General features: G+C 40.4%; 1 protein-coding gene across 2 annotated transcripts in view; it reads left to right on the top strand.

Moving 5' to 3' along the window:
* Nucleotides 1–13140, top strand: part of yrdc (yrdC N(6)-threonylcarbamoyltransferase domain containing) — a 30802-nt gene extending 17662 nt beyond the window's left edge. The window contains exons 3-7 of one of the 2 annotated variants that reach the window (XR_014624967.1): nucleotides 6008–6122; nucleotides 10725–10844; nucleotides 10927–11057; nucleotides 12596–12764; nucleotides 12920–13140. Coding sequence is in view for 1 of the 2 variants with exons in the window: in XM_084385002.1 (XP_084241128.1) it covers nucleotides 6008–6122; nucleotides 10725–10844; nucleotides 10927–11057; nucleotides 12596–12665 (436 nt within the window). In the remaining variant the exon portion in view is untranslated. Of the gene's footprint in view, nucleotides 1–6007; nucleotides 6123–10724; nucleotides 10845–10926; nucleotides 11058–12595 lie in introns of both variants that reach the window. The other variant, XM_084385002.1, reaches the window with a different exon arrangement.
* The last annotated feature ends 295 nt before the right edge of the window (nucleotides 13141–13435 follow it).

Here is a 13435-nt window from a genome sequence, read left to right as displayed (position 1 = left end):
AATTACACTTTACTATATATTCACATAGAGAACAGCTATTTTAAATTAATATAATATTTCACAATGTTTATTGTATTTTTGATCAAATAAATGCAGCCTCGGTGAGCAGAAGAGACATGGTTTTGTTGTTGCGTGTTTTTATTGACGTTGCATCATGGTGATTGTTACGATCAGGCACACTAACCGCAACATAAAATGACTGCAACGTCAGTTGGACTCGTTTTGTCTAGGGATTTATTAAACAAAGAATAAATAAATTGCCAACAAAACAGAAAATGGGAGATCAACTACAATAGAAGAACCGATGCAGGAAGGTCAATCATTGGCGTGGTTGCCAGAACACAGATCTCCCCTCTCTCCACGGAGTGACTGATGTTTTAAAGGGTGTCTCTCCGCCCACTCATTACCGATCACACCTGCATACAATAATAAACACAATAACAGAGCAGCCAAACAGAGAAAAAGAAACACAGGTAGTGGAGGGACATAACACACCCCCACACCAAAATGGTGACTCCAGTCACCATAATCAAACAAAATTAATACAATTTAAAGTACAAAAACACACAAACAAACAAACAAACAAACAAACAAACAGAAAAACCCATGTCAATACAGTTACCCCAAGTAACTATAAACATGAGAATACTTAACTAAGGTACTCTAGATAAAGCGTCTGCCAAGACGTTATCAGTACCACGGATATGCTTGACCTCAATATTAAAAGGTTGTAAGATCAAACTCCACCGCATCAGACGCTGGTTGGCATTTCTCATGCGACTGAGGAACTTCAAGGGGTCATGATCACTATAAACAATTGTTCTATCCAAAGCACCGAAGTATACTTCAAAGTGTTGGACAGCAAGAACAAGGGCCAGCGTCTCCTTTTCGATGGTGGAGTACCGCCGTTGATGTTGATTAAACTTCTTAGAGAAGTAGCAAACAGAGTGATGGACATTCTCAGCACCATCTTGGAGAAGGACGGCTCCAGCACCTTGATCACTTGCGTCAACCATTAAAAAAAAAGGTGTCGCAAAGTCAGGTGCAGCCAACACAGGAGCTGAAATAAGTAATGCCTTTGCATTCTCAAAGGCACTCTGACACTGACCAGACCACTGATATACCACCTTTGGACTAAGCAGATTAGTCAGTGGAGCTACTACAGATGAAAAATTTCTACAAAAACCACGGTAGTAGCCCACCATACCAAGAAATCTGCGTAACTCATGACGATCAGCAGGGGGAGGGAAACTACAAATAGCAGAAACTTTGGCATCCAAAGGACGCACCTGGCCACCTCCTACTATTCTACCCAAGTAAGTGACTGTTGCCTTGCCAATCTCGCATTTAGCCAAGTTGATGGTCAAATTAGCTGCGGACAGTCGGCAAAATAGCTCTCGAATCTGCTGAACATGTTCTGGCCATGACGCACTATAAAGGACCACATCGTCCAAATAGGCCTCACAGCCAGACATGCCAGACAGCACTGTATTTATTAATCGCTGGAACGTTGCGGGAGCATTACGCATTCCAAAAGCCATAACGTGATAATTCAGAAAGTCATCTGGGGTAACAAAGGCAGATATTTCTCTTGCACGACTAGTGAGGGGAATCTGCCAATAACCTTTTAGCAAGTCAAACTTGCTAACAAAAACTGCAGAACCCACCTGGTCAATGCAATCATCCAACCTGGGCAACGGATGACAGTCAGGTCTGGTGACTGCGTTAACACGCCGATAATCAGTGCAAAATCTAAACGTACCATCAGGCTTTGCCACCAAGAGACATGGAGAACTCCATGCACTCATGCTAGGTTCCGCAATGTTGTTTAAAAGCATGTACTGTACTTCCTTCTTTAACACAGCACGTTTCATAGGATTTACCCTGTATGGATGTTGTTTTATCGGTGCTGTTTCTCCAACATCAATGTCATGCTCGATAATATGAGTTTGTTTTGGAACATCACTAAACAACTCTGAAAATTGATGGACAACATCCAAAATATCAACCTTCTCAGAGTCTGTGAGGTGTGGAAGATGATCAGCTAAAACTGAGAGCATTTCAGTGTTGTTAAGGCGACCCTCAATTAGAGCCCAAGATGGATTATTTTCAATTTCGTCACTCTCTTCCACCACAACAGACAATAGCATAGATTTATCACCTGACGAAACTGATTCCAGCTCAGCTGGAGATGAATCTAGGCTAGCAGAAGAAGCACGCTCAAAATAAGGCTTCAACATATTAATGTGACAAAGACGCTTCTGCTGCCGCCGGTCTGGAGTGGCGATTACATAATCGCGGTCAGAAACTTCATGCTCTACCACATATGGACCACTAAAACGAGCTTGTAGAGCAGATCCAGAGATGGGAAGTAACATGAGTACTTTATCGCCCACTTTAAAGTGTCGACCTATGGTCTTACGGTCATACCAGTTTTTCATCTTGTCTTGTGTTCTCTCAAGATTCTCATGGGCTAACTCACGGGCTCTGTGTAAACGAGAACGAAAATTTGACACATAACTCAAGATGTCTTTTACAGGGCGTTCACTTAAAAACTGATCTTTCAATACAGCCAACGGACCTCGTGGAGTGTGTGCAAAAACAAGATCAGCAGGACTAAAACCAAGTGACTCCTGTCTCACCTCTCTACAGGCGAACAGCAGCCAGGGAACTGCATCTGCCCAATCCTTACCAGTCTCAAGGCAATATGCACGCAACATGCCCTTCAGTGTTTGATGATAACGTTCCAGTGCCCCCTGGCTTTCAGGATGATAGGCACTGGAAACATTATGTTGTATGCTAAGCTGTTTCAAAACACGGGTGAACACACGAGACATGAAATTCGATCCACGATCAGTCTGGATGACTTTTGGCAGACCAAACACAGAAAAAAAAACTAGCAGCTCCTTTAACACCACTTTAGCAGAGATTTTTCTCAGAGGGATAGCTTCCGGAAAACGAGTAGATGCACACATCATTGTTAAAAGATATTGATATCCACTCGTGGAGCGCACAAGGGGACCAACAATATCAACAATGACATGATCAAATGGCGGGGCCACCACAGGAATGGGGTACAGAGGAGCAGGAGGAATTTTCTGGTTAGGTTTACCAACCAGCTGACAGACCTTGCAAGTTTTACAAAATCTAACTACATCCCGCTTCAACCCTGGCCAATAAAAGTGTTGACAAACACTATTTAGTGTTTTGGCGACCCCCATATGACCAGCTACACTGTCATGAGCTACACTCAAAATTTTATCTCTGTATTCAACTGGCATCACAATTTGATGAACAGAGTTACCATGGTCTGGAACATTGTAAGGCCTCCATTTCCTCATTAGAACACCATCCTGAAAGAAAAAACATGGTGGTTGTTCATCCAGGTCAACCTCAGATGAGGCAGAGCAGAATAAAGAGACTAATGACCCATCTGCTTTTTGAGCAGCAATCAATTTTGTGCGTGACACGCATGCAGACTCCGTCCTAATTTTATTAGTTTCCTTATCAGGCCCAGACAAATCAACAGCGGCTGACTCAGGAGACGTCTCAGACTCAAAATTCACAAAGAAAGAATTGGTGCGTTGCACCGGAGCAACGCGACCGGTGACTACACTAGATTTTAAAATGATTTGGTGAAGTGGAACAACAGTGAAGCCCATCTCAAAGCCACGAACTAATACGCTGGTACCCGTTTTCGTTGTTTCAGAGAAAGGCAAAACCCCTTTCAAAATGAATGATTGTGCAGCACCGGTGTCGCGCAAAATGCGTACGGAAATGAAATTATCATCACCAGACAACGACACAAAACCATCACTAAGGAAAGGTTCATATCCAGTCTTCACCTCGCTCGAAAATTCAAGACAGGGCGAAGCAATATGTGGAGACACTTTAATCAATCCAAAGCCTTTCGCAGCTTGTTTTTTTTCCAACACTGGACAATCTGCCACCAAGTGCCCAGGCTTCTTACAATAAAAACAAGCCTCCTCTGGACTACCGGAAGAATGGACCGCAGCATAACTGGGCTTTGGAGATGAACTTACAGACTTATATCTATCTTTAAAGACACGGTGGGTCAAAACAAATTCATCTGCCAGGACAGCAGCTTCGTGCAAAGAATCGACTTTGTTCATTAAGGTAAGTAGCTACAACATCAGACAAGCAATTTTTTAATTCCTCCACAAGAATTAAAGCTCGCAACTTTGCCTGGCTGTCTACATCACTTGACAAACACCATCGATCAAACAAAGCCTCTTTCTCACGAGCAAACTCGATATAAGTCTGATGCTCAGTTTTCTCACATCGGTGAAAGCGCTGTCGATAAGCTTCCGGAACTAGTTGGTAACATCTAAGAATAGCTGCCTTAACCACACCGTAGTCTTTACTTTGCTCAAGTGAAAGTGAAGAATACACTTCTTGTGCCCGACCCGTTAACACTGACTGAATTAATAAAGTCCATACTTCTTTCGGCCAACTTAAAGTCGACGCAACTTTCTCAAAATGCGGAAAATATTTTTCCACGTCTTTCTCAATAAACGGTGGTACCAGCCTAATGTTTTTGCCCACATCAAAAGACCCGGACTGAATGAGATCAATATTTTTCTGTCTAGCTTTTAAATCTAAACGTTTCATTTCCAACTCGTTCTCAGAGACTCTTAAACGCAACACTTCTCTTTCATTGTCTAATCCTCTCTCCCGAATAGAAAGCTCTTTCAACCGGATAGAATCTCTCATATCAACAGGAGGCAAAACCCTCTTCTCTACCAAAACTGGTAACAAAGCAGTTTTAATGTTGAGGCGTTTTTCAGAAGCGGACAACTCAACTTCATAATAAGTAGCCAATTCCAAAAGTTGCTCCTTTTTAAGATTATTAAACGCCTCTACCGAGGGGTTTTCAGCAAACTCCTGAGCTATAGACATGATTAATATAGTAATCCAAAATAAACAAAACAATACTACAGGCTGCTACACCACTACAGGGAAAACAAAAAACAAAGTGATCAAAAATCCCAAAAATTACCACAAAATTTTAACATAACCAACCACGCCACAATACTGACAAGCTGAGGAAAAATTAGACATACGAATGGGCTAAAACCCCCAAAAATCTCTGCAGCCAACAAAAGTCTAAACTCAACCTCAGCCTGTTTAAACACTACATTATACAGTGCATTATTAAATCACTAAAGCGACATACAAAAACAAGCGTGTACCAAAAAATTGGGAGATTCACTGCACCCCAACCCCTACTTACCTACCAAAAAAAAACTAAACTTAGCCTCACTAGTCTTCAGTGGATCCCCTACCCGGTGTACATTAAACGTTAAGCTCGTGAGGACGTAGCAGACCGATTACGCAGTCTACCACAACCCCCGAAACGTACCGACTAAGGATACCACCAAAAATAATGAAACTAAAATAATAAAGTGGCAAACTCCGTGTCTGCCCGATGACTTACTTATTGAGGTGCACGCTCATCTACCCAAAATAATATATGGTACTCACCAACAAAAGCCGCTCACAAAAACATTACTTCCTACTCAATTCAAAAACGGACGAGCGCCCAAATGTTACGATCAGGCACACTAACCGCAACATAAAATGACTGCAACGTCAGTTGGACTCGTTTTGTCTAGGGATTTATTAAACAAAGAATAAATAAATTGCCAACAAAACAGAAAATGGGAGATCAACTACAACAGAAGAACCGATGCAGGAAGGTCAATCATTGGCGTGGTTGCCAGAACACAGATCTCCCCTCTCTCCACGGAGTGACTGATGTTTTAAAGGGTGTCTCTCCGCCCACTCATTACCGATCACACCTGCATACAATAATAAACACAATAACAGAGCAGCCAAACAGAGAAAAAAAGAAACACAGGTAGTGGAGGGACATAACAGTGATATACTTGATTTTTGATCTAGTGCAGTAATACTGCTATTGAGGAGTTGATGTGGATGTGCTGTGGTGTTCGTGTGGTGTAAGGCCTGCTTCTGCTGTGTGCAGGTTCTGTAAAGTGTCTGTGAAGGAGGATCTGCTGTCGGATCTGCTGCCGGGACCCGTCACACTCGTTCTGGAGAGATCCGACACACTGAACGCTGATCTCAATCCCTTTACTAAGGTTAGGCTCTCGGAAACACACCCCTAGACTTAACATTTACTTTAAAGCTGCAGTCCGTAACTTTTTTGGGTTAAAAATGATCCAAAATAAATGAGCAAGTCCATAACCAGCCAGTGTTCAACACTCTCTGCTTGCCGTAGCTCAGTTCAAACCGGTAAACTTGTAATAATATTTTTAACTCCAGTGGTACTGGTGGATTTCCATGGGAATTTCGAGCATGTTTTTGCGTCATTACGTCACATCTGTCCACATAAAGCACATCTGTCCACATAAAGCACATCTGTCCACATAAAGAAGAGTCTCGGCTAGTCGGCTATGAGTGTGAGGATGTTGGAGATTTATAGCTTTTCTCACAGCACTGGATATAATTCAATAATTAATTCACAATGGTTCAAATGGCAATCACCAGTGACCACTGGAGACTCACCCGTTGTAAAACGCGAAAATAGAGATGCACCGATTACAATTTTCTAGGCCGATTCTGATTTCCGATTTTTCATTGAGTTTGACCTGCCGATACAGATTTTAGCCGATTCCGATTTAATTTTTTTCTAACCACTTTACAGTCACACAAATATTTATTTTCGATCTTTTCTTTAACCCTTTCACGCGTAAGTTTAAAATATTCTAACTGACACCCCCACCCCCAGAGTGAACGTTCCCTTTAATGTTTCCATGGTGATGCATCACGCGATACACCGCAGCCACACTAATAGGCCTATGTCACACTTCCTGGTTCCGGAACGCGGAGTAGGGATTCAGAACTTCCGGTCAACAGTATTTCTCCATAAGGATTTAGATTATCAGCCATAATGTCTAAACCATCCGAGGTAGACTGACCACGAGCTATGAGGTTGTGAAACGAATGTTTTTGCTCCTGTAGAAGCTATACGTTCGTATGAAATCAACCCTGTTTTAAGAAAAACATGTTTTATCCGCGATCTTATGAAAAAAAACTACACTACCCACAATCCTAAGCGTAGCAGCAACGTCTGCTGATTGGTCCAACTCCCTGTTACCATAGAAACGTTTACCTTACTGACGAACACCGCAGCCACACTAATACTGTATGACAGATGTGTTGCTTTTATTTCGCTTTTCCTTTTTATTCAAAATATTCACAAACTTGCTTACCATGTCATCAACTAGCCTATCTGATATTCCGATGCTCAAATGCGCGTAAGTGAGTGTATTTGGTCGTTTAAAAACCTTTATAAATAATCTTGATCTATAACATGAGATGGGCGCTGCAATGTTGTCCTGTCAGTCGGATTTACAGCACGTGAATTCATCAGTTTCTCCCGAAATAAATGCAAGAAAGTGGCCAGTGAACTGAGAAGAATAGAGTAAACTTTATAGTTACTTCCACTATGTTTGTCTGATATGAATAAAACATGTCGGCTAATTATATTTGAATAGATTGTTATTGCTGCTTCCACAGACATCAGTGTGTATTTTACAAACTCCGAATGTATTGTTTTACTCGTGCTTATGTGTATTTAAATACCTGAAACCTAAAATAAACATTATGAGGTTGAAAACACTGCTTAGTTGTGATGACAGCGGTGAACGCGTCCAACTCTGGCTCAGCGCCAGCCAATGCGCGAAAGCACAGTTTGGATCTGGCAGTGATGCGACGTCACTGAACATCTAAATGTGGCACTCGTACTCTCAGGGGCACAGAGATAACAATCCCATATATGAGACCGGACCGCTCAAAAGGTTAATCATGCGGCGCCCGAGTGCATTTGACCGGCATAAAATCGGCATATGTCAGACTGAGCGGCCGGTCGCCGGTCATGGCCGATCACGTGAAAATCGGCCAATTCCGGTCACCAGCCGATCAATCGGTGCATCTCTACGTGAAAGACTTCGGAGTGGCTACAGAAAAAAAGAGACTGCAACCGGCCCATGAGAAAACAAGGATAAATATCGAAAGGTTATTTGAAAAGCAAAAATTAGATTATATTCCAGTTTTAAATATGCATCTGATTAGAGATGCGTGTGTTTGTATCACAGAGAGCCAGTTCTAAGGAACATTAATTTGCTGGTATGATAATCAGAAAGATTGCACAGAAATGGAAACTGAACTACAGGTGGCCCTAACACACATTAAATGTAGTCACGCAATGCTGATGTTGTTAACATTAACAATTTGAGAACAAAGTATAATTAGCACTTTGACGTGATATGATCGTTAGATTTAATCAGCGCGATTTACTGCAATGCTTTTTTCCCCTTAGTTGATCAGAACAAAAGTGGATGTTACTTGTTCAGAACATTTTCCGGTGAAAACTCTAATGTTGGTCAAACTTCCAAAAGTATAATCTGTGATCCACACCGGCGGCGACTGACAGCCGCACATTCTCCTCAAAACATTGTGTTCATCTGCGCTGTGCCGAGCCGAGACACAACCCACGTAAAGCTGATCATTCCGCCAATAACTGCAATTGCAGATTTGGAACAGAGATGGCGACACAGAGGAAAAACTACGGACTGCAGCTTATATACTTAAGCCTGAATGTAATGTTTCCATACATTTAACTGCATGTTACTTGCAATTTAATCAAATCTATCAACAATTGAAGTGGATCAAAAAAGTTCATCAAAGTTGCCCTGAGACGAGAACGATTGTTCAAAATTCATGTATAACTTTGATGAAATGTTTTGAACTTTTGATCCACTTCAAATGTCGACTACTGTAGATTAAATGTATATTAAATGCAGTTAGTTGAACTTTGTTGTGCTTTTTGACCCACTTAAAAACATCTTATGTAATTCCATAATTACTTCTATTGTCTTTTAAAATATGGTGAGTTACTGCTGAATGTATTTATGATCATCTTAATATTAATTATTAAATATCTTAGTATTTATGATAATGATAATATCAACTTTAAATGTACCGTAAAATTTATAATCAAATGCTTTACATGTGCTTTAACAAATCAGAATCAGTGTCCTTCTGTAAAGCATGACAAAAGATTATTAAAACAAAGATTTAAAATGTACTTGATGATAAAATGTTGGCACTATTATAAAGTGAGTTAAGAAACATTGGGTTACACTTTATTTTAAGGTGTCTGTGCAATGATACAGTACAGTAATGAGAAATAATGATTAAACTATGTGCACTTACTGTAGGGTAGGGTTAGGGTTTGTTTTAGGGTGAGTTGCATGTAATTATGCATAATTTGTAGTTATTACTACAGTAAATGCATGTAACACTGTAAATTAGTGTTACCAAAAGAGTCCTGAAAGTGTCGCTTTTTAAGTACACTTAAGTGTCCTTTCATTTCATCAATGTTATATTCTCTGCAAGTACAGTTTTAAAATGTACTTAAAGTCCAACTGTACTCAATAATTGTATCTCTTAAAACTCCAAAAATAATATAATTAAGCGTTTTTTCCTTGGAAAAAAATATCTTAATGCCTTTAAATATCTTGAATGTAACTCGACACCCTTGCCTCATTTAGTATGCGCGGTTCTATGAATATGCAAATGAGCCCCGCCTCCACTCACTCACTCAGCTCAGAGATCCACTGGTTGACAATCACACGTTGATCTGATTGGTTACAAGGTAGTTTGTGACGCAGTGGCGGTTCTACATTGAATTACACCCTGGGCGAGACCCCTTCGAGCACTTATTTATTCCCCCAGAAAACAAGACTTAATATCTTATGTCATTTTACTACTTTAGTAAAATAACGTTATGCATCTTTATTTAAGAAATGTTTGATATTTGGACTGGAAACAAGACAAAAATACTAAGAAAAGCATTTTTTGCAGTGTAATAACTGAACTTGTAACAGTTTTGTTGCAAAGCACAATATTATGGTGAAATTAGATCTCGTGTTTGAGTTAAAACCGAATTATTGTTAAGCATAGCAAGAATTATAGCAAAAAGGCTAACAAATAAGAGTTATACCCACCAATTAATATTGCCCCTTCATTCATGACATGCATACCTTTATCTTTCGCTCGTTTCTAAATTAGGCACCTGATGGCTTTGACCTTGTCCATTTCTTATTTGGCACTCGACATCGACAATCAACAGATTTCCCATGACCCCCCCCATACCAACTGTCACTCACGACGAGTCACGACCAGAAGTCAAGACTAAACCAATTCACCTTGGTGGTGGGGACCAAGTAATCGTTTTGTATTACCTATTTTTATTAGCCATTCAGACAATTCAGAAAATCTAAAATGTGCAGGAAATATAGAGGTCTGTATTTATAATATTATGAATGAAATGTGCGTTATTTGGAAGAAAGTCGAGGTGTGACTGACTTAGATAACTAAATGGACGTCAGAAACACCAGCGATTTCAAAGCGTGTTTCTGAGACTGTCTTTGGTTCACTGCAGTTTTAAGGAGAAAATACTCGACTTGACTTGGTGTCGACTTATGAATTTACACATGGTTTGTCTTAAAGCATATTAAAAACACCACATAGACACATAAACAACATTAAAAGCTGGATTTACACCACAGGGGGACTTTAAGATGTGAAGTTCACTACGAGTGTACTTTAGTCAATGTTGTCCCTGTTGTTGTGTGTGTTTAAGACCCGTGTCATTAATGTTGTGTTTGCTGCAGCTCATCGGGGTCCGTATCCCAGATCACCCGTTCATGAGACGCCTCTGTCAGATGTGTGGCGAACCACTCGCGCTCACCAGCGCTAACGTCAGCGCTCACACCAGTACGGTTGCTGCTAGCGTAAGCACACGACTCCACAACTCCCAGTGCTTTCTCAGTGGGCTTTGGTCTGAGTTTGACGTGTGTGTGTGGTGTTCTGCAGGAGTTTGAGGATCTGTGGCCCAGTCTGGCGGTTGTGGTGGACGGAGGCCCGATTGGAGATCAGAACCGCTTGGGTTCGACAGTCGTGGATCTGTCTGTGAGTGGCAGATACCGGATCATCAGGCCGGGATGGTGAGTGACTCTCAGCACCTTATTAACACATTTACATTTAGTCATTTAGCAGACGCTTTTATCCAAAGCGACTTACAAATTAGGACTAAATAAAGCGAGTCATCATGAAGAGGCAAAAACAACAACAACGCAAGAAGTGCTCAGAATACAAAGTTCAGGCATTATTCAGAGGTTGTTCAGGCATTTTTTTTTTATGAGGTTAAGTGCTCACGGAAGAGATGGGTTTTCAGCGGATCCGTATTCAGCGGATCCGTATTCAGCGGATCCGAGATGGGTTTTCTTACGTTCATTAGAGACTTGAGTTGCATCTTTGCTGCTATATAGGAGGCAAGAACAGAGGAGTGTGAAACACACTCGGTGAACGTCTGCGGACGAGCGTCTGCTTCCGGTGAGGCTCTGAACTGCCTGTCCCATGTGGCCACAGGAGTGGCTGTAGAACATCTAAATGTCATTCATACTCTATATAACATACTTTTTATTGGTTGTGAAGTGTTTCAAAGCAAAATGTAGTACCTACTATACAGTATGTGCTTCCGGACGCAGGTTTAGTCTTAGGGCTGCACGGTATATTAACATTATTGAAATATCGCTAATCTACAGCAGTGAGTGATTTTATCTTTGTCTCGTTGTTGAAGCAGATTTATTAGGCTGCCGTCCCTTTAAGAGCTGCACGGATCCAACATACTGATACACACACGTTTCCTATCTCAACCGTTTATGTTCACTTAAGACATAACCGACTGTGTGCACGAGGATACTTACCAAAGCGGAATTTCAACATATTTTACAGGATTTATTTATATTTAAGCAGAAAATACTCAGCAATGGTGTCGAATTATGAATTTACACATGGTTTGTCTTAAAGCATATTAAAAACACCACATATAAACTACATTAAAAGCTGGATTTACACCACAGGGGGACTAAATGTTTATCTGCTCTCATCTCACCACACACTCTGTCACTGTTAAAACTAAAGCGTCTTCTGTGATTATTAAGCCCCGCCTCCTTTGATCTGATTGGCTGTCTCGATGATCTTGTCGTTGACGAACACGTTAAGACCGCTGAGACACATCAGCCTAAAAATAAAACTTTTAAACCATTTTGTCATCCTAACAAACAGCGTAATCAAGAACGTGAAATATTAATATATTAACAATTTCTATATTCTTGTCCCTCTAGTGGTTGTGGTGTTTACTTCAAAAACAACCTTTTTTAAATGTTTTGTTTATTAAGCACTTTCAATGCAACTCAAGGTTGACACAAAAGTGCTGTACAATACAACTACAATCTGATACAATACAACAATACAAAAGAACAAAACTCACCACAATATAAACATTATACCTGGTTGAAAGCTATTGATGAAAGGTGTTTAAGCAGACACTTAAAACTCGGCAGAGAGGAAGCATTTTTAATCAAGATTACAGGATCTCAACGACCTGTTTGGTTTATGGATGGAAATTGCATCTGAAAGATGAGACAGTGATATTATTATGTAGAGATTTAAAAACACCTTCTCCTGTGTTGTGTCCCAGCGCTCTCTCTGCTACAGTTAAAGTCCTCGAGGGCAAGCATGGACTCCTGGAGGATCCCGTCGATCAGTGAGTTTCAGAGCGGAGGCTGAAGCGGCCCATGAAGAAGAGCTTCTCTGAACTGGGGCTCATGCTTTAGTTTTGAGTTTGGTGCCTTAAATCTTCCTCTCAGGCGTTTGAATCCACACACACACACACATCTGGGTCATTCTATACAGCTCTCCAGTTACACTGTGTATTATGTTGGGAATGTTATAATGAGTTGATTGATATGTTGAAATACAGTAATACTTTAGTTTTTTTGTTTTGTTTTATTATTTATTGCAGTTTTAAACTAGTGATTGTGGAGTTCTTCGGGGTCCGTTGTTCTCTGGCAGAGCAACAGTCAGAACCTGAGTCTGACATCAACTTTTATTACTGTACGTTTTTTTGCATTGTGGACCAAAGCAAAGTCAGTCATCTTATTGCCATCTTTTTATTTTCATTTTATTTTTGCAATAGTCCCTCGCATTTGGTTTTTGAAATTAATTAAAAATATTTTGTCCTTGCTGGCTTTGTTTCATTTTATTTCATACATTTTGTTTTTATAATGCCTATGCGTTCATGGAGGTGTTTGTTGCCTTGCATTAAAGCTGTTTGATCAATAAATAATGCATACATAGTCATTTAACCCTTAAACAGGCAAGAGTAGAAAATGATAAGCAACAAATAATTTCATGTCTTTTTTTAATATAATCTGGACTTGAGTAAATCATATCCAAAAGAATTTTTGAAAAATGTTCTGTATTTTGGCTGTTGTGAGTTGCGAGTCCCAGATCACACTGCCTGTTTAGGGTATAAGGA

This window comes from Rutilus rutilus, assembly GCF_951802725.1.
Source record: "Rutilus rutilus genome assembly, chromosome: 17".
Classification (NCBI taxonomy): domain Eukaryota; kingdom Metazoa; phylum Chordata; class Actinopteri; order Cypriniformes; family Leuciscidae; genus Rutilus; species Rutilus rutilus.
Note: the sequence above shows the minus strand (reverse complement) of the source record. Positions and strands in the feature narration are given on the sequence as shown.